The sequence below is a fragment of the Camelus ferus genome, chromosome 10 (assembly GCF_009834535.1).
Source record: "Camelus ferus isolate YT-003-E chromosome 10, BCGSAC_Cfer_1.0, whole genome shotgun sequence".
Lineage (NCBI taxonomy): Eukaryota > Metazoa > Chordata > Mammalia > Artiodactyla > Camelidae > Camelus > Camelus ferus.
In genome coordinates this window covers 50,607,912-50,629,167 of record NC_045705.1, presented here as the reverse complement: position 1 = coordinate 50,629,167, position 21,256 = coordinate 50,607,912, and the positions used below count along the sequence as shown (strand labels likewise).

The following is a 21,256-nucleotide window of genomic DNA, read 5'->3' as shown; positions in this document are numbered from 1 at the left end:
TCCTCCTGCCAGGCTGCCGTCTGGGAGAACTTGGTATGCCATATCCTCTTGTTTACAGACCCCCCCCCCCCAAGCCCTCTGGCAGCTGGGCCAGCCCCAGCTCCTCCATGCTTGTCTTCTTGCACTTGCTTTGGAGTCTGGAAAAATAACTAGTGCTTTGGAAAATCAACTCTAATTTATTTTTGTTCCTTTGAAACTTAAATGACTTTCCTAAGAAAATGCCTGAGGTTAGAGTGGTGCAGAGAGAAAGGACGATGGCCAGAACCCAGGGGAGCTATTTTTGTGATGTGAATGAACCTCCATCGCATTTTTCCTTCCTTTGACCTAAGCACTTGTTTCCAAATAGCTCTCAGCTTGCAGGACCTCATGGCGCAATGGTAGCGCGTCTGACTCCGAATAGCTCCCAGCTTGGCCTTACAAAGCACAGAGACGTTCTGTGCATCAGGAGGAGACCCATGTGTCTGCCTGTCCTTCTTTATGTCTGACTGAGGTGGGTGCTGTGCTTCTGGCAGATACGAGGAATAGAGAGACATTTTGAGAACTTGCCGTTTGTGGTCTGTATAAGGGAAAGACTCGCCTTCTGGTAACTGACAAAGGAAGACTTAAAAGTGTGACATCTTAGGATGGGTGGGATGATGGTCATGAAATCTAGGGAGGCGTGTGCTTTGATTCTGGGGGCTGTGCACCCCTGTTATGTGGTTAGGTTATATTAATATTAGTCAACCAATTTGTGGCACACAAAATTATAGGTTTTCAGTGGTACCGAGTTGAGTGTGCCTTTCTGTGTTTTGTTTGTTTTCCTTTTGCTGGTTACTGCTTCCAGAACCATCTGGCTCATAGCAAGATTGACCAGGGTATATCTTTGACAATCTGTAGTTCTTTTCAGCCAGCCAAGTGAGTGGAGTGTTGCGGAGAGAGAGATTGCCAGCAAGGCAGCCAGGTTAGAAGGTATGACTGACTGTACATTTTCTATATATTAAGTATGTTTAGTAGTCAGTGTTATGTTTCCTATGTTAATATCTTAAAGGAGTTGCCTTTTTACCTCTCTGTACCCTCTCTGCCTCCCTGGAGCTCACCTCTGCCTCCGCCTACCTTTGCAGGTGTGACGCTTCTCCGGTACTTCATGGTGTTCTCCTCCATCCTCTCCACACCACTGCTCTACGAGGCTCCTGAGACATGGGGGAAAATGAGGATGAGAAGCAGACCCAGGCCGGGCAGGTTTTCGAGAACTTTGTCCAGGCTTCCACATGCAAAGGCACCCTCCAGGCCTTCAACATCCTCACACGGCACCTGGACCTAGATCCCCTGGACCACAGAAACTTTTATTCCAAGCTCAAGTCCAAGGTGACCACCTGGAAGGCCAAGGCCCTGTGGTACAAACTGGACAAGCGCGGGTCCCACAAGGAGTATAAGCGAGGGAAGTCTTGCATGAACACCAAGGTAAGGGAAACTCCTGCTGGACGCTTCGTACCCAAGTGGGGCAGGGGGGTTGGCTTGTTGGGAGGTTAGAAAGCTGTTGCCATTTTGCTGTTCTGAGATTCTTGGTAGGTGTGTGTGTGTTTTATTGTTGGATTCAGCTGAAGGTCTCCTTTGTGTCTATGTGCCCAGCTTATCCTGGCTGGGGGCTTCCACCTTATCCTGGTGGCCTCAACAACTCTTCTTGTGTCCTCTCCAAGGCAGAGAGAATGAAGGCATGCTTGATGTTATCCTGTTTCTCCTATTACTCCTACCACTGCTTCTTCTGGTAGCTACTATTTTTTGAGCAACATTTATGGGGTAGGCACGTTCTGTACATGGTCTCCTTGAACAGCACAGTAGTCCTTTGGGTCATTTAAGAGATACGGAACCTGAGAAGTCAGTTATCTTGGCCAACGTTACACACAAGAAGGCAACCTTGATGTCTCTCATTCTAGGGCTTATGCCCTAAATTCCTTGGAGAGACCCAATTAGAGTTGTGTTTCCCTAGGAGCAAACATTTTAGAAAGATCCCTTGACTTTAATTGGCTACAATGGTCTTTGGTTTTTACTGCCTTTTCCTCCCTCTTTCTCTTCCTCTCCACACCTCAGCATTCTCCGCCTCCCCATCCCTTCCTCTGCACACTTGGGGTTCACCCTCCACAAGCCAATCACTTCCCCCTCTGTGTGGCCATAGGCAACATTGGTGAGTGTGGGGCTGCCCAGAGCATCACATCTCTGACATCTCTGCAGTTACCCCTTGCCGAATGGGTGGCCGGAAGTCCAGACTTCCCTGTGAGCCCTGGGCACGGGTCCAGGCTGTGTGTTTAGGTTAGAAGCTAGCATGCTGCATTTAGACCTCACAGGAGCCAGCTCAGCCAGAGCCCGTGGAATTCTAGTTGGGGCCAATCCTAGACAAGAGGATTGAACTCTCCATAGCAATCAGGACTGTTGTGTTTTTGTTTTGGAGATGTGGAGCCTTCGAGGCCACCGTGGGATAAGGCTGCTTCCCTTGCCTTGGGGGAGACAGCTGCCAAGCTCCTCTGAGCCTGGGGTGCACATGCTCTCCAGGGCATGGGAGAGCATTCTGTCAGCCTGAAACAGCCCAATCGCTTTAGCCCAGAGCATACTAGCCATCCAGGAAGGGTCTGCCCGTAATCAGCCAAGCTTCAGCCTTATGCAGAAGAGATGAAAGCATTAAAGAAAAAACAGGGGAGAGAGGGGCAGGGCCGGTATCCTAGGTGCCACCCCTGTCCATCACCTCATTTCCGAGTTATTCTAACTTCATGGTTCATGGTTCACTGGACAGCTCTTCAGAATTCCAGGAGGGGGAAGCTTTTAACTTTCAAAGCTTCACCCTTCTCAGTAATTGTCTATGGTGGCTTTCTTTTAAAAAGGTTTCATAGAAGTCAGGTGGCTGGGTTGCAAAATGTTTTCTCAAGGAAGATTTTCAGAGCTCTTATTTCATCAGGAAATGCATTGCCCCATATACCCAACAGTGTCTAGCAGTTGAGAGACTGACTTTCTTGGTGATCTGAAGACAGACCTTTGGAGGGCGTCAGCCAGCAGAGGGAGGGCATTGGAGGGTTGACCACCATAAAGATGTCCTTTCACAAATCCCTAGCTCGTTGCCTAGCCTGTCTGGCCAGCCCCTAGTTTACAAGCTTTGATGACTTGAAGTGGAAAAGTCCTTACATCCTGTGGTTGGTAGGTCATCATTGATGCCTAAGATACAAAGGGAAAGAACTAATGTCTTTAGTTAGTGATGCTGAGAAAGAGTGGTTCTTGCCCAGGAATTTTTACACCTTTTTTAGGAGGAGGAACAAAGACATTTCAAATAGGTGGTAGCTCATCTCATAAAAACTACTGAGACCCTGAAGAAAAAACACATTTGAAAATACCCTTTTTGTACGGTTGTGACTGCGTTAGGCTACTTTAGCTGTGCATTTCAGAAACTCAACTCAAACTAACCTAGATAAAACAGGGGAATGATTAAATTGTATAAACAGGAAGCTCTAGACACTCAAAGTCTTTCCTATTCTTTCTCCTTCCATCTATCTCTTGGATGGTTTGCTCTGCCTTGGCTCCGTTCTTCCCTCCTGCAAACCGTTTCTCCATGTTGTTAGCCTCTAGCTGATATCTTTATAGCTCTGTGACCCAAAAGACTAGAATCTTTCTCTTCCTGCTCAATTTGGGGAAGAATCTCAGGGAAGGATCTCTACCGGCTCACCTCTGGGCCAGATATTGTGGCAAAGCCAGGGGCGCTGGCTGCTGTCTTTGGCAGCCCTTTTAAGCATCACCTGATTGACATGAGAGAGGAACAGGTCCCCAGGGACGTGGAGGTGGGAGATGGACAAACAGCAAGTGTCCTCTACACAACAGGTGATTGCTTGTTTGCATACTGGTTATGATACAGTCCTCTCCATTTTGGACTCACATAGATGGTTAATACTCGCTCTAAAAGCCTGGTGCTTGTACTGCTTGTTGTGAGTCAAGCAAAACAGAGAACATGGTCCTCCCTCTCTTTCGACATGAACAGACGCTGTCTTGCTCACACACCTCACTTAGGTATCCTTTGGTGGTGTAGTTTAGGCTGAGCATTAGCCGAACAAGAAATGCCAGGCATTAGTGTGCACGCGGTTGATCATTAATGCTAAGCCGTGTAAAACACAGGCGTGTCAGGTTCCAGGCACCTAGCCAGGCTCCTGGTTAGCCCCAGGTACAGGGGGAATGAACGATGTTCAGCCAGAACTACCACCTTTGTGCAGATGTGGACGCATCTCGGCACCATTGAGAGTGGGTCTGGGCCTCAGCATTTCACAAGCCTTTATCAGCTCCCATGGGGGCTAAGCACTGTACTGTTCCCTCCACGCCAACAGTGAGTGAGTGTGTGTGTGTGTGTGTGTGTGTGTGTGTGTGTGAATGGTGATGGTAGGCAGAGATTGTGACCAGAATCTGTTTGGAGAAGAAGGCCTCTGGTACAGGTAGCAGGGGACAGGGCGGGGGACTGCAGGGTCCCTAGACCAGTGGCGTAGGTGCCAGTTGCATAACCTAACTTGGGATCATTGTTAATTATTGATTATTATTTATGAGAGTTTTGCCAGGCACTTAATAATTCTTTCCCTGGGTGTGACCTCTTTGAACAAGGAAGGAGTGAACCCCGAGCGAGACAAAGATACTTTTTCGGGACTGATGTTGGCCCTGAATTAGGGTAGTGCTGGATCACATGCCACATCCAGTTGTGTAATGTTTCCGGGGAGAACAGCTCCGGGGAAAATGCAGTACATAATCTGGCGTGGGAATTACCATCATCACTAGGTCATGGAGCCGGCCGTTTATTTTTTTCGTACCTGTAAGGCTAGAAGGAACTTGACAGAATGTTGTGTATTTGACATTTGACAGGTGACAAACAGGGGCCCAGGAAGCTGAAACTATTCGGTAGAAGCTAGTGGGTGGCATTGCTGGGATTTGGAGTCTCTTTCCTGGTTTGCTCATGCAGTCTTTGGTTCGTTCACTCATTAGGTATTTCCAATACCCAGGGTTGGCAGGGGAGATAGTTTGAAAGACTAATAATAAGTGGTTCTCATTTGAGCTTTCTATGGAGGAGACAGAAGTGTCGTAATTTCTGTATTCACTTATTTAATCATTTATGAGGTAAATGATTATCGAGCAGCTACTTTGCGTCAGGCACCTGTCTAGGCACCAATCAGTCACTTAATAGCAGTGTGGCCTTGGGCAAGTTACTGAAATCTCTGATCCTCAGTAGCAGTCTCTGTAAAATGAGGATAATAAGAGTACTTCCTTCATGGAATTACTATGAGGATTAAATAAGGTCATCTTTGTACAGTGCTTAGAATGCTGCCCAGTACATGATAAGTGATCAGTAAATGTTTAGTCATTACTATCATTAATATCCTCAGTGCTATGAGAGAGCTGTGTGCACTGTCCTGCAGGAGTATAGAAGAGCGAGGCATGACTTGGTGTAATCTGGGAATGCTTCCCGGAAGAGGAGATATGATTTGGGGCTTGGCAGACAAGTAGAAGTTTGCCTTGCATCACTGAAGGAAGAGCTGGAGGGACTGTAAGTCAGAGAAACATATTCTGGGAAGAGCGTGTTGCTCATGTAATGGGCATGAAGCTGTGTGTGGGGAGAGCTTGAGAGCCTGAAAGAGCAGAATGGACACATGGCAGAGGAGACCAGGCAGGCCTCCTGGGGCCAGGCTGTGGAGGGAGGGTCTCCTCCGGGAGGGTCACTCCCTCAAACCAAGGACCTGGAGGATCATTGAGGATGAGCCTTGATTCCCAATCCAGGGTTCCTCCTCCCCCTACCCTCCAAGGGATGGCTCAGTCATCACAGGTAACCAGTTCAGACCAGAAGGCATTTGTACATCATTGCCATAAAAACACACTAGCAGGAAATGACTCATGGACTCCAGTCACCAGCAGTAGTGGAGCCAGCCGATATAATGAAAACTCTCGGGTTATCTTGTGAGAAGGAAATGTCTGGATTTTGTGAACATCCAGCATGGCCACCCCACACTTTTTGCTCCTGACTGTGACCTTCACCTGTCTTTGGCTCCCCAGTGGTGGGTAGCCCAGGCCTGGGGAGTGCTTGTGGCCCAACTCATTACGTGGTTCCTGAGCTTCAAAGCAGAGCACAGCTGGAGTAGGGACGTAGGGTGGGAGGGGTGAAACTGGGAGGGAAGGCCGCTATCTCCAGGCCTAGATAAGCCTATCTGACATTCCCCACCTCTGAAATCACCCATCATGGCCCTTGAAGCCAGGCTCTGTTGTGCTGGCTGGGAAATGTCTAGCATCGCCTTGCCTGATACGAACAGTTGCAGACTTAACCAACAGAGCAGAGGATGGTCCCTGCGGTGCGAAATTCTGTACTGGTGGAACGAAAATCTTCCATGAACTCTGGATCTGTCTACTTACCTGACAGTGGATTTGGGCACTGCTACACTAGACACGTTTTCAAGCCCAGATTACCAATCAGAGAGTATGAATTACTACACTTGCCACTGCAGCTCTACATGGAGCATGTGGGGTTTGAGTGAATGCGTGTGTTGAACGTGATATGTAAGCTTGAGGAAATTCAATTCCCGACAATATTAAACTGAGCTGGAAAAAACTCTTTTTTGGCTGTCTTCATAGGAAGTGGTTAATCCGGGTTCACTGTGGTTCATTTTACAAATACATGTATAAATAAAGGCTTCTTTGTCTTTTTAAGAAAAAACTAATTCGTTTTCCTTAATTAAAAAAGAAATGCATGCTCACGATTTAAAAATTAATTCAAGCGGGGTGAGAAAGTATTCGGTGAAAACAAGTATCTTTTTTCTGGGAGGAGGCCCCCAAGTCTCCACCCTGAGGCAACCACTGTACCACTTCCCAGGTGCCCTTCCTGAAAGTCTCTACGTGTGTGAGCATGTGCGTGTGTACGAGCGTGTGCACATGTGCATCCTTCTTCCTTTTATTAAATGGAAAATATTTTTACACATTTGTTGTGAACTTTTTTCCACTTAAAAATATATCTTGGAGATTGTTTTGTATCAGTATGTGAGGATCTAATCATTTATTATTTGCATGGCTTTTTATGGCTTCCCATTTTATGGCTCCATCACAATTTATTTAACTGCTTAGGTTGTTTCCAGTCTGTTGCTGTTTAAAATAGTGCCGCAGTACACTTCCTCATATGTACTTTGTATGCACGTGAAAGCACGTCTATAGGATAGATTGTGAGAACTTCGGGGTCCAAGGGTGTGTGCATTGCATTGACAGTGTTACAGGCATTGTCAAGATCCTGTCCATGGAGGTCCTTGCAGGGGACACTCCCACCAGTAGTGCAGGAGAGTGACAAGAAGAGTCCTGCTTGAGAAGGGAGCTACCATGGTGGGCTGTTGCCCACTTGGATTTCCTTGGCTTGGCTGAGTGGGCATTGGGATGGACATCCTTTGAATCCTGGAGTCTGGGCTGGGTGGCTTTGAATGGGGCCACTGAGTGAAGAGCAGTCCGGTAGCAATATGGAAGAGATTGTCACCACCCCCATAACGATCATAATCACAATTTAATTACTGTTACCACGCAACAAATGCCTAGTGCTTTATAGTTTCACATACATGATCTCATTAATACAATTGCTTTATCTGTAAAAGGTGAATGCTTTTTAAAAGAAGAACAAATACAAGTGTATGCTGTCTTCAGAATTTCATAATGGTGGGAGCTTTTAGAGCTCTGGCCATGGAAGATCTATATTCTTTGTGCTGAACTGGGACCCCTTCCTGGCCTAGCTACTTTGTTCTCTTTATGATTCAGTTTAAATTAGTGTCACCTCCTCCAGGCAGCCTGCCATGATCTCTTTTCTACTTCCCCTTCTTTTATTTCATCCCCCTTTGGATTTGGTGCCCCCAGGGGATCCCATCCCAGGCTCTGGTCCTATCACTATCCTGCTGATCGGTGCCCCTCATTGACTGCTTTTTGGTCCCCTTCCACTCACCTTGAGCTCCATAAGGAGAGGAACCGCACGTATCTGGCTCATCCTTGGGTCTGAAGCACCCAGCACAGTACTTGGCACAGGGAAGGTGCTCAGGAACTAAATGAATGAACTATGTAGCTGAGGAGGCTTCTTTCTGAAGCTGTACTGGTGAGTCCTGGTATTGCCAAGCCTCGATAGTGGGTTTACAGAAGCTGGGACCAGCCAATCCCTTATTTCCTTATTCAAGCGTCTGTCCAGATTTGCATCTGAGTATTGCTCCCTGAGCATCCTCTCCCTGTGATGCAAGATGATGGTCACAGGCTTGTCTGCGCCTTGACTAACATCTGGCTGTTCATGGAGCTTTCAAGAGGGACAGGGAAATTGGCCAGTAGGCCTGTGAGGCTGAAGGGCTGCTGGGCCTCCTTTTTCTTGGCAGAAAAAAAGAAAAACCTCTGGCAGTTCCTGGCCCACCCAGGGTTGCATAAGGCCTTAGGGAATCTCTGGCCAGGATTATCCAAATTAATGTGTACCACTGGGCAGGGCAAGAGGAAATCATGAAGCAGTTTCATGCTCTGCTTCCCAGACTGGAAGGTGTCCCCTGGCTTCCCTCGTTCCTGCTCATTGGAGAAGCTCTTGCTCTGCTTTGCTTTTTTTCACAATAAAAAATGTCTTGGAGATCAGTATAGTCCATGGCAGGGGATTTTTCCACTTAGTGTGAATATATCTGTCTACCTCTTATCAGCTGGGTGGGGTACCAGGCTGAGTTCAGCCTTCCTGCCATAGGGCAGGTCCTACCCGCTTCACCGGGCCCTGCATTCAGGTTGTTCTCCCCTCTGAGTCAGAAAGGATTGCCCTTAGCTGCAGGTAACAGAGACATAAACAAATAAGGGCTTATTTTTTAACCAGATGTCAAGAGAACGATGGTGACTAGAAATTCAGTAGCTATATTCTCTGTGACTCTCTGAGCCAGTGCTGTCCAATAGAAATGTAATGTGAACTACCTATGTGACTTAAACATTTCTAGCAGCCACATTTTTAAAAGTGGTGAAAAGAAATGGTGAAATTGATTTTAATAATGTATTTCATGTAACATGATATATCCACAATATTATCATTTCAGCACGTAGTCAATATAAAAAATTATTACTGAGATATTTTACATTCTTTGTGTGTGTGTGTGTTAAGTCTCTGAAATTCTGTGTCTTTTACAGCTCCACTCAATTCAGACTAGCCACATTTGAAATGCTCAATAGCCACATGTGACTAATGGCTGTTGAATTGGATAATGCAGCTCTAGGCTTTTCCTCATACTTGTCACTTTGTAGTCACAAGGTGGTTGCTGCAGCTCCAGCCATCATGTCTGGTTTTGAGGCAGAAAGAAGGTAGAAGGGGCTGCTCTAGCTACATATATTGCTTTATCACATAGACAGAAGTATTTCCAGAAACCCCATTAAAATATAAATAAGCTCCATGAGGCAGGAGTTTTTATCTATATAGGTTTTGCTGATATTCCAGCACTTAGAATAATGCCTAATGAACAGTAGGTATTTATTGTGGGTTTTCTTCAAAAGCAGATTCTCAGAAGGTGAAGTGCAAGATGTTTATTAGTAATTAACACCTGTGAAAGCAGAGACCTGAAGGAGTGAGGCATGAGCTTGTGGCTCTGTGAGGAAAGAGGATTCTGGACAAAGGGAACAGCCGCAGGTGCAGAGCTGCTGACAAGCGAATGTGCTCGGTATATCATCAAAACAGCAGGGAGACCAATGTGGCTGGAAAGAGCCAGGCCCGTGTGGTAAGATCTAGGTCCAGAAAGCACCACAGGAGGGACTTTGTCTTTTACTCTGAATGAGATGTAAGGCCCTGGAGGTGGCTGAGCAGAATCACATGACCTGACTTCCTCACAGGAGGACTTGTTTACCCTTGGCGATGAAGGAGGGAAAGGTAGACTGGGGTCTCTCCCTTCTGTGAACAACAGCTGTCTCAGGCCTCAAGAATTTATTGCATCCTGTGCTCGTCATGCCTTAGAAGAGCTGCTTGCTCTCTCACCACAGACCAACAGATTAGGGACAGGCCGAGACCAGCCTTGCTGCCCAGGTTAGGGCAGACCTGGCTGTTTCGGTTGAAAGTCTTCCTGGAAGGAAAAAGTCCTCCCAGTTAGCCACAGCACCTAACACCACCGGAGAAGGAGTTGGTTTATTAAGTTACCCTTTACTCTCTCACTGAGGGACTGCTATCTAAGTGTCAGGCCTCTGGGCACCAGAGAGGAGGAGGAAGGCGGCAGAGAAGGCCCCATGGAGGTTTCTGTCTCATCTGGGGAGAACAGAAACACAAAGATAATTTTGTTGCATCATCCCGAGAAGGACATAAGTAGGGTATTGTGGCAGAGAGGATGGAATGGGGAGAGGGGTTGATTTTAACCAGGGTGCCTGGGAGGTGACCTTTAAGCTGAGATCTCCAGATGAGAAGCAGCCAGCTGGCAGAGAGCTGGTTATTCAGAGAGGACAGCAAGTGCAAAGGCCCTGAGGTAAGAAAGCTTTCTGCCAGCTGGAAGAGACAGCAAGGCAGCCAAGAGAGGGCTGGAGGGAAGTGAGCAGTGGGGGGTGTGGTAGGAGATGGGGGTCGGGGGAGACAGGAGGCACATCACTGAAGGGCCTTTCATGTAGTCCATTTTAACAAGTTTAGGTTTTATTCCAAGAACTCTCTTTGGGTACCAGCTCCACTGCTTAATAATTGGTGTGTCCTTGCCTCTTGGAGCCTCTGTTTTTTCATCTGTGAAATGGGAATAATAATAGTTATGTCTTAGGGCTCAGGTGCCAAATGAACGTAAAATACATTTCAAGTGCCTGGTAGTTGTTAATTACCTCCTCTCCTTCTTAAAACTATCTTGTTGCATTTGTGACACAACTTTTTCGACCCATTTTTTTTAAAGTCATCTTCATGTACTTTCTCCTTTTCTGTAGTGCATACTCGGTGTCCTCCAAGGACTCATCTCTGACTCCTTTTGCTTCTGCTGGGTGTGCTTTCCCAGGGAAATCTCAGCTACACTCAGCTATCACCCCCACCCCTCCATGAAGATGACTCTACTTTTGTATCCCTGGCCCTTATCTCCCTCTTAAGCCCCTGACCCCACTTAAGTGCCCTATGGACAACTTCAGGAGGCCCCTTGGGCACCTTTAAATCACATTCACTGTCTTCTTTCTGAAACCTGCTTCTCTTCCTCTGTTCCTCTAAATACTGAAGGCTCAAAACCCTGCCATCCTCTTGGACTGGCATCTGCTTTCCGCCTCCAGTTGTCAGATCCTGCTGCACCTTCCTTCGCAGTTTTATTCATATCCTTTCCCTCTCTTCATTTCCACTGCCCGCACTTCGGTGGAGTGCAATCTCTTATCTAAGTGATGGCAGTCGCATCTCTGAACTCTCTTGCCTTTTCCTCCCATCCAGCCCAGCTACCGACCCCCATGCAGTTGTCTGTCCGAAGCACAGATCTGATTGCGGCTCTTTGCTCACGTTCGTGGCTCCCCAGGGCCTATGCATTGAAGGTTCTCCCCCAGCCTGGCCCAGTGCCTGTCTGATCAGCCTGTCTCCTGCTCGCCCACCTTGTGTTCCAGAACTCCCTTCTCACATGCCCCATGCTGGCAACACTCCCTCTTCACTCTCAGTCTCGTCACCACCCTGCCCTTGGCGAGTGTTCTAGCATTCAGTCCAACCTGTAGAGCACCCCCTCCTCGGAGGCCCTCGCCTCTGTGGCTCCGGCAGCTCCAACCTCCCACCTTTAATCAGCGACCCCATCCCCAGGGCCACACCTCGGAGTTGGCCACCACCCGGAGCTGCTCCACCTCAGCTCTCCTTTGAAGTAGTCCTCTCTAACCACAGTTCTGAGCTGCTGCTTCTCTCTCACTGCGTCACTCACAAAACCTTCTGCCAAACCCGATTTCCATCCTCAGCCAACACCTCCATTTTTTGCCCATCCTGGAGGCGGTGTTCTGTTTTTGCAGTCGTGTTCAGCAGCTTCTTGAAGCCCTGACTTCAAGTCAGCCCTGTCTTAAGTCTAACTCTTCCTTTATCTTGTCCTTGAGGCTGCCTGGTTTCGTTGGAAAAAGTGGCAGAGCCTGGAGGGAAGGTCTCGGTACCAAGTTGTGATAAGTCAGTGCTGAGCATCTTTGTGCTGCTGGGACAGCCTGTTAAGAAAGCCTCATCAGTTTTCTGTCTAAGTTATCCCCAGCCTTTATCTCCTTCTCTACCCTTCAGCCCCTTCCCTTTAAGCAGACATCCTACTTCTCCTGAAAACCAGTATCATCAGCTCTGTTTCTTCTTTCCTTCTTCTCAGATTCCTGGGCAAGTAATCTCTGTTCTCATTCCTCCCATGGCTTCACCTCCCTCTCATTCCCAACCTGCTGTAACCTGGCTTCATTCTTCTGTGCCAATAGAAATGCTTTTTTTCCGCATCACCAGGGGCCTCAGAATTAGCCAAGACCACCTTTGCATCCTTGTCTACTTGGCCTCTTTCAGACATTGGACATGGTAGGTCACCCCCTCTCTGAAACTCCTCTCCTTAGAGAGGTGCCTAGGCATAGCACCTGGTCCTCAAGGGAGGGGAGGATGTAGGTTATGTTCCTTTGCAAGGAATTGTAAACCTGAGTATTGACAGGTCCAAACTCTCCCTGTCTTTTCATATATTCTTGGCAAGAAGGTTTTCCATAAAGAGTAAATCACTGACCATTTTTTCTGCTGCTGAACTCAGTGACAGGTGTGGTGGCATGGATTTATGATGCCGCCTTGTGCTACAGGATTCTCTTGTCTTTTTCCCTTATAGATTTACTCCAGCCCTCCAGATTATATCGAATGACATCGTTCGTTAGAATTTAGCCATCCATCACAATACTACAAATCCTTTCTGCCTGGAAAGCAATTTTATATCCAGTATCTCATTTGATTCTCATAATAACTCTGTGAGCTAATAAGGGCTGGCATGATCATCCCTACTTTACAGACAAGGAAACTGATGCTTAATTGGGATAAAGGACTTGCCTGGAATTTCACAGGGATAAATGGAAGAATGAAAGAATGTTCAAAATCAGCGGTCCCAGATGTTAGTGCCAGTTGTTTGACTTTTGTTTGAAAACTTCAATACAAACAGACAATGACTCTCAGAAAGGTGTAAAATCCTTTGTATCTCCAACTACATCGTTACTTTGACACTTAGTATTGGATATTAAGGATACAGAGATGACTCAGGCATTAGTCTTACTTTATTTTTGTAAGAAACTTTGCCTGAAATATTTAAGGAAGACAGCAGCTTTACTATTTATGAATTTATGATTTTAGAGCTTCACGTTTGAGTGATTGCTTATTAGAGAGAGGGTCTCAGGTAATGTGCTCATACCGTGAAGCTCTTTTGATGGATGTAATAGTTTGAAATTTGGAGTTAAGGATGGCACTTGCAACCTTACGTCAACTTTAGAATCTAATTTATTTTGTTTACACAGATTGAAAATAGGGTTTTGAGTGATAGTTTTTAACAGCTTGTTTTGCAATCTCTCTAATCATAATAATCCAGAAACTTGACATGGGGTAGATAGATGTGTCCAATTTGCTTTAAGACTCAACTTTGAAACCAAAAGACTTTAATCTGTAAAATGAAGGTAGTATTTAGGCAGTTCAAAGAGTTGTAAGGAAATGAGTCACCTTAGCAGGGGCCCGCAACATTATAACCAACCAGCAAATGCTCACTGTTACTATTCTGCTCTATAGATTTAAGGAAAGGGTTGACAACTGTTGCCCATGCTGAGGATTTGTGGCCGTGCTAGTGTGGTATGAGTTTTGTTTGTTTTTTTGTGGTTGCATCTTTTTTTTCTTTATTTTCTTAGAGCATTTTTTGGTTCACAACAAAATTGAGGGGAAGATATAGAGATTTCCCTTATACTCCCTGTCCCCACACATGCGTAAGCTCCCCTGTCAACATCCTGCACCAGAGTGGGTCATTATAACAGGGGATGACCCTCTGATGTGATGACACATCATAATCATCCAAAGTCCACAGTTTACCTTAGGGTGTGCTCCAATTATTCATTCTACCTTTCACCCCACCCTATCCTAATCTTTTTAACTGTCATCATAGTTTTTTGATATTTCTTTTCCAGAATGCAATATAGTGGGAATCACACAGTATGTAGCCTTTTCAGACTGGCTTCTTTCACTTGGAAATATGTGTTTAAGCTGCCTCCATGCCTTTTCATGGCTTGGTAGCTCACTTCTTTTTAGTGCTAAATAATATTCCATTGTCTGGATATACCACAGTTTATTTATCCATTGACCTAATGAAGGATATCCAGTTTTGCAGTAATGAATAAAGCTTCTATAAACATTCATGTACAGGTTTTGGGACGTAAGTTTTCAATGTGAAAGTAAATAACCAAGGAGCTTGATTGCTGGATTGTATGGTAGGAGTGTGTTTAGTTTTGTAAGAAATCACTAAACTGTCTTCTAAAGTGGCTGTACCATATTGTATTCCTGCCAGCCCTGAATGAGAGTTCCTATTGCTCCACATCCTCACCAGCGTTTGGTGTTGTCAGTGTTCTGGATTTTGGCCTTTCTAATAGATGTGCAGTAGTATCTCCTTGTTATTTTCATTTGCATTTTCCTGACGACATATGATGTGGAACCTCTTTTCATATGCTTGTTTTCCATCTCTTAAGAGGTTTTTTAATCTTCAGGAATCTGTGAACTTGGATGGGATAAAAATCTTTATTTTCACTAACTTCTAACTGAAATGTAACATTTCCCCCAATCATGAATGTAGGCAGCAAACCTACATTAGGCATGCCTGTGATCCGTCACCAGGAGAAGTCATAGATATTTTAATTTTTCCCTGCAGTTGTGGACATCTCAATCTCTGTTTACGCTTCCTACTATTTGGAAATTATGTAAGGTCTTAGACCCTCAGCTAGATCTTATCATTTAATATATTATTAGATATGTTCAATGTGTCATTTTATTTTGTGCATTTAGAGATATAATTCTGAGAAGGTTTCCACAAGCTTCACTGGGTTTCCAGAGTGACCCAGGGCATGGAAATGGTCAAGGACCCCTGATCTGATGTACCAGACCTGGAAACTAGGGGCCAAGAGCTGAGTGGGGCCTGCCTGTGTGCAGCAGCAGGGGTGCTGGGAAGAGCTTGGGAGGGACCTAGTTCAGATCTCTGCTCCTCCCCTTACTCGTTTATGACCCTGGGCCAATTACTTTAGTTGTTTGAGTCCCAATTACCTCATTTGTAAAGCAGCAATACTAAAACATACCTTACTGGCTTTAACACACACATAAAGAATCATTTCTAGTGTATAGGAAGTCCTCAAAAATGTCAATTCCCCTCTTTCTTCCTGCTCTGTTTCCTCTTGTGTGATATGAGGGGTTTTAGTAGGAGTTCTCTGTAAGATCTTTCTTAAATTTGTTGTGTCTTTCTTGTAATCAAGGCCAAGCCAGATAGTCCAGTGTTGTTGAGTTGGAGCTGGTGTCTTTGTGACCCATGGCTCCAAGGTCTCCTTTCCTGGAGCAGCCAGGATAACCTGAGTCCTCAGACTTTGCCTGGTCCTTCCCCTGTCCACCTTGGCTTTCCCTGGCTCCCCTCCAGCCTGAGCTCATGGGCTGGGAACGCGTAGGCCGAGCTGCTCCCTCGAGTGCCTGTGAGAGGGCCTTCGGTATAACATGTTCTGGGAGCATTCTCTGCGCTTGTGTCTGGGACAGCTGATAGCAGACCTGGGAAACCCATTAATCAGCATCCTTGGGGTGCAGCAGACCCACGCCCACTCTCGCTGCTTCTCCATCTGTTGTTTCAAGCCGACTGTTCTTAGATGGAAAAAATGTAGCCTATTGTTTTCTTGGTGAGAAGGTGCTAAGGTGACCGAATGCTTCTTTGTGCAGGAAGTCGGGAGTATGGGGGGGAAGTGGCTCGATGCAATCACAGAACCATATCCTGCTCCTTTTTTTGGTTTTTGTTTTTCTTAATTAAGCTTTGAATCAGAAAAGGCTTTATGGTCACCGGGCTTAGGTGATATGTGTTGTGGTTTTTGCTTTTTGGTTGCTTAACTCTCCTGGGCCCTGGAACCATGTTCTATTCCAACTCAATTTTCAGAGTAGGTGAAAATGTATGGTGTGCCTGGCTGATCACTGCAATATTTGTTAAAATGATTGCTAGAGTCTCAGCTGATGGGCACCCATTTGGAGCACAGTGGGGGTGGACCACCGTCCACACTCTGTATGTCCTCCTCCCTGTTCCAGCCCAGCTCGGGGCCACAACTCCAGCTCAGAGCCCGGAACTAACCACCTCTGCTTCTCATTGGCCTGCAAGAGAATTGAGTGTGATGGCGTTTCTGAGACTGAGCTGAGCCAGGAGGGGACGGTGTGTGTCTTGTCACTTAAATATCACTGGTAAGATGCTGGCTGGGGACTGTTGAGGTGAGAGGGACCTTCCTGCCCTCCCATGTGGGAGAGTTAGGGACCCCAAGGGCTCCACTGAGATAGACTGCCCCCCAGGCTCTCACTTCTTCATGCCAAGAAGTGAAACAGTGGTGTGGGTGTGGTGCCATTCCTAAGAGCAGGTTCTTTAGGGTCAGACCAACCTGGGTTTGCATCTCACTGTTAGCTCTGTGACCTTCAGCATCTTAACATCTCTGTTCCTCCAATTCCTTAGCTGTAATATGGGGATGATAACAGTACTCAGCTCCCAGGGTGATTGTGAGACGTGCATAAATTAACATGTGTAAGCACTTAGAACAGTGCAGGATGCAGAGTAAGGTTATTGCCTTGGTCATTATTACTGATTGTCAGTGTGAACGGGATCTGAGTGGCAGGGGTCTTTATCCCTGGCTGCCTCCCTGCCCTGGTTGCTGCTCCTTGTTCACTTTTCCCACAGTGGTTAAGTACGGGTGTCTATATCCTCCTCCACGGGCCTCAACCACTGGACTTACCTGCCTACGGAGGCTGCAGAGTTGGTGCTCCTCGGCATCTCTGAAATTCCAGCCCAAAATTCCAGCCTGGGAGAGAGGTGAACCCGGGACAGTGCCAGCCTCCAGTCTGTCTGCAGGGCACCTTGCTCCTGAGTGTCCTGCCCTATTATCTGTCCCAGAGAATGTCTGATATTTGGGTTTTGTGATGAAATTGTCTGGCTGTCTGAGACGTTTCACAAATAGATTCCAGACGTAGGAAACCAAGCCTTTCTGTATTTTTACTGACATAAGAACAAGCTTGGAGGAATGACTTCAGGGATCCCTCTCTTCAGTCTGCTGGGGGAGGGGGTGGGGTGGAGTTTACTTTGGTGGTTAATAGCAACTGTGGTAACCAACCCACACCAGGCCCTGTAGTTTTCAGTTCTGCCATCAGGCGTCAGGTGTGGGTGAGGTGACCTCCATCTCTCAGCCTCTAGTTGCTCAGAACCTCCCCAGTGAGCCGTGTATTCCTCAATCTCTCTGCCTTAGGCATTTACAGAGCAGGAGGGGAGAAAGCAAGGCTCGTGTGGCCTAGAAAGTTATCAAAAGGCTGAAGGCCCCGGAGGGCTCCTCACCTCCCTCTCCCAAGACGACTCCTGTTTGCACGAGGTGTTGGTGAAGGGCTCACAGCAATGGTTGGCTTCCATTCAACACATACATATATTCTGGGGCACAGTGGCCGTGTTCCAGAGGCTGGAGATAAAGCAGCAAGCCCTCCATAAACGATCTCTGCTGGAATAAAAACCCTCACCATTATCTGTGCCGGAGGGAACAGTGAAGAGCTATGCCTCGCTTTGCCGGTTCCAGAGCACTTTCCCACACTGAAGACCTTCCTCGCCTGCCTCCTTTCCTCTTGTTAAGTCTCGTCTGCTTCCCTCCAGTCCACATGACAGAGGCTGGCCATCTCTGAGCCTTCCCTGGCTATGCTGGACTCTGAGCCTCCTGACAGCTCTCTGCCATGTGCAGATGTCACAGGGACAGTTCCGCAGAGGAGCGCCCCGGGCTGCAGGAGCACCGCCGCTCCCAAGGCTGGTTCTTCCTGTTCTCCGACTGCACGGCCATACTCAGCTCTCCCTAGGGAGGCAGCCAGGGCGTCCAAGCCCTATAGTGTGTGAAAAGGGGAAGCTGTTGGACCTCTGGCAGCCTGGGGGAAACCAGGATGACACCTCTACACCCTAAACTGCTTCAAATTGAACCCCAACCTCTACCTGCAGTCATATTTCCAAAATACCACCAAAGATGTGGAAATTCTGCACCTTTAACATATACCAAATGCCTCCCAGGCACATAGTAGGTGCTTAGCACAGGAGTCCTGGAGCTAGAACGTGAGCCCAGTCGCTCTGACTCAGGCCCTGGGTCCTGGCCCCGTCAGGGGTTTCCTTTCTTTACTTGGGAGGGAGGTGGAGGCCCTCTAGCCAGCTGCATGCAGCGGGAGGCTCTCCTTTATGGGGTTAGCTGGGGCCTGCACTTTTTGCTAGGAACTGTGGGAAGTAGGGAAGAGCTCTCCAGTGCTTACAAAGTGGATTTTGAAAAACAAACAAGACCTTGCCTACACAGGGATGAAGCAGAGGTTACATGTGGTTTTTTTTTTTTTTCTTTTTTAGACAGGGGTAGAGGGGTGCTTAGCTGAATAACAGACTAGAAAGAACTCTGTAAGTAGGTCCATAAACTCATCTAGAGGATAATTGCTCTCTGTATGGAAAATACATTTATAATAACTATCATTTGTAAAAATGTTTTATAATTTATAAAGCCCTCTTCACATGCATTGCATATATGTATAAACACTGTGCACAACCTTCCCCTTTAAGGTTACTAAATACACACACACACACACACACACACACACCCTTCATCCTGCCTGTTATGTAGTAGAAAGAACCCAGGTGGGCTTGTAGTCTCTGGGCCTCAGTTTACCGTCTGCAAAATGAGGATGGCAGCCCCAGCTGGGGGAGATAGTACAGGGATGTGTCTCTTGCTGGCATGGCGCCTCGTGGGAATACGGAGAATGGGAGCTGATTGGCTCTGACAGTGCTGTGCTGGGCAGTTAAGAGATACCTGGTGCAGGTGACGGGAACCCTCATCTCACCCCCCACCCCTGGGGCATCAGCTAAGGGAAGGTTCTCTTCTAGAGCTGCTGACTCAGAAGGTGGGGTTTGCCGGGCAGGAGAGGCTCAAGCCCCAGGGCCTGTGGGCAGCCAGGCTGTGGGCACCCAGGCTGCTCTCTTCTACCTGTTCTCAAGGTGACCTGATGGGATCCCTGGTCCACCATCGTGCTAATTCTTATCAAGTGGAGCCTCTGAGGGGTGAGCAGTGTTTCTCCTCAGAGAACTGAGAGAGCAGTGATGACCTATGCAGAACCAAGGCTGGGAGGGTGCAGGTGGATGGCAAGTCCCCCACCTCTGCCCGAGGCTCCTGCTCCCCCTGCCTCCATCAGCTCTGCTGGCCCCCTTTGCTCTCCTCCCAAGGGAATCTCCCCTTGTCCCTTTGTTTGTCTTCCTCTGTCCTCTGCCTGCCCCATTGATCTTCCTTTCTTTACCCCCATGGAGCTGTTTGCTTTTTAATTGTAAAGAGTTTTTTGTTTCTTGTTCCTTGTATAAAATATTGAGTTAACTGATTTCATATTCAAGGAGGGACCATGTCTAAGGTTTATTTTTGAATTCTGTGATTCAGTGAAGTTTCTTCTCTTTAAATAATGAGTGGTGTGGTATGGTCCTTTGTTTCCATCTGTACAGTAGGGACAGGAATGCTCCCCTCAGGGTAGCAGTAGCCTAATGAGTGAATAAATGAAGTCCAGACAGCAGCAAGCCCCCAGCACTTCTGTTTGAATTACCCCAAAGACGTGTTGATCGTTACTGAGTAGTCCCAGACGAGGACCTTGGTTTCTCTGCATCTGACTCGAGACTGACTCAGATGCTGTGGTTTTGAGGGCTTTGTTTCAGCGGTTACTTGGGCTGGAATCAGCCATGCGTCAGCAGCTGCTAGCAGAGGTGACTTGGCGTGTCCCAATTATGGATGAGTTGTCTGTATCTGCCTTACTCCTCTGGTGGCTGCCTCCCTGAAAGCCTCAGGAACTCCCATTGTCTGTGTGGGTGGGCGTCCCAGGGCCCACTCCCCTGGGCTCTCTCTGGTTTCCCCTCCACCTCTCTTTACCAGGTACCTGTCTGCACTTCCCACTTGCCCTATCCCATCCCATGAGGTAGGTGGGTGGCTGGTGGGTAGGGGCAGTTATCAGATGGGAAAGGAAAGCTTGAGCTGCCAGTATCCCCAGAAGTTGTCTGCTACGCCCTCTGACTATTGTTTGGTGTTGCATTCTGTTCCTCTGTCTCCACGGTTTATAAAAGTGGGTGTGTGAGCCCTGTCTTTATCTGTACTGTCCAGTACGGGTGCCACTAGCCACAGGGCTTTTGTGACAAGTCCAAATTGAGATGCGCTATAAGTGTAAAATACACAGCTGATTTCAAAGACTTACTATGAAAAAAAGACTGCATAATAACTCATCAGTACTTTTTATATGAATTACATGTTGGAATGATAATATTTTGGATAGATTGAACTAAATAAAATATTAACATTAATTTTACCCATTTTTTTTCTTTTTCAAAAAAATATGACTACTTGAAAATTTAAAATTACATATATGGCCCACATTATATTTCCGTTGCAGTGGTTCTTAATCTGGTGCCAGTTTTTTCTCCCCAGGGACATTTGGTGATAGAGACATTTTTGATTGTCATGCTCTGGGGAGGGGAGTAATACTACAGTGTAGTTGGGAGAGGCCAGGGATGCTGCCAAACATCCTGCGATTCACAAGACAGTACCCCAACCACAAAAAGTGATCCAGCCCCCAAAATCCATCATGCCAAAGCCGAGAAACCCAGTTCTATTGGACACTCTTACTTGGGAAGACGTAGTCTTCTCTTATGGACAGTGACTCCAAAATCAGAGGCTCTAGGGCATAGCAGAAAGAGCATAAATGGCCAGAGTCAGATGCCTGCAACCAGGTAGGTTACTTAACATTTCAGAGCCTCGATTTCCTCATCTGTAAAATGGGCATCATAATACCTACATTATAGGTTTCTAGTTAGGATTAAATGAGATTGTTATGTACCATACCTGACACATGGTAAACCACCGCAAAATAGAAGTTACTATTATTGTTTTAAAAACCTGTTTCTTTTACTCTCTGGATCAACTATTAGGATTTCTACATGCCTTCTGTATTTCTCTACGATACCTGACACTAAACAACATGAAAACTAAATTCGTAATTTCACTCTTCTTCTTCCCTCCCACTCCCTAAATATATTCTTCCTGACTTTCAATCTTAGCTCACAGTGACACC

The 21,256-nt window shown here is 46.8% G+C and overlaps 1 protein-coding gene across 1 annotated transcript in view; it reads left to right on the top strand.

The window, feature by feature from the left end:
* LOC102507940 (F-actin-monooxygenase MICAL2) overlaps positions 1 to 21,256 on the top strand; it is a 213,580-nt gene that overhangs the window by 46,162 nt on the left and 146,162 nt on the right. The window contains 1 exon segment of the mRNA XM_032488994.1: positions 1,101 to 1,440. Within this exon segment, the coding sequence (XP_032344885.1) occupies positions 1,177 to 1,440 (264 nt within the window). The 5' untranslated portion in view covers positions 1,101 to 1,176.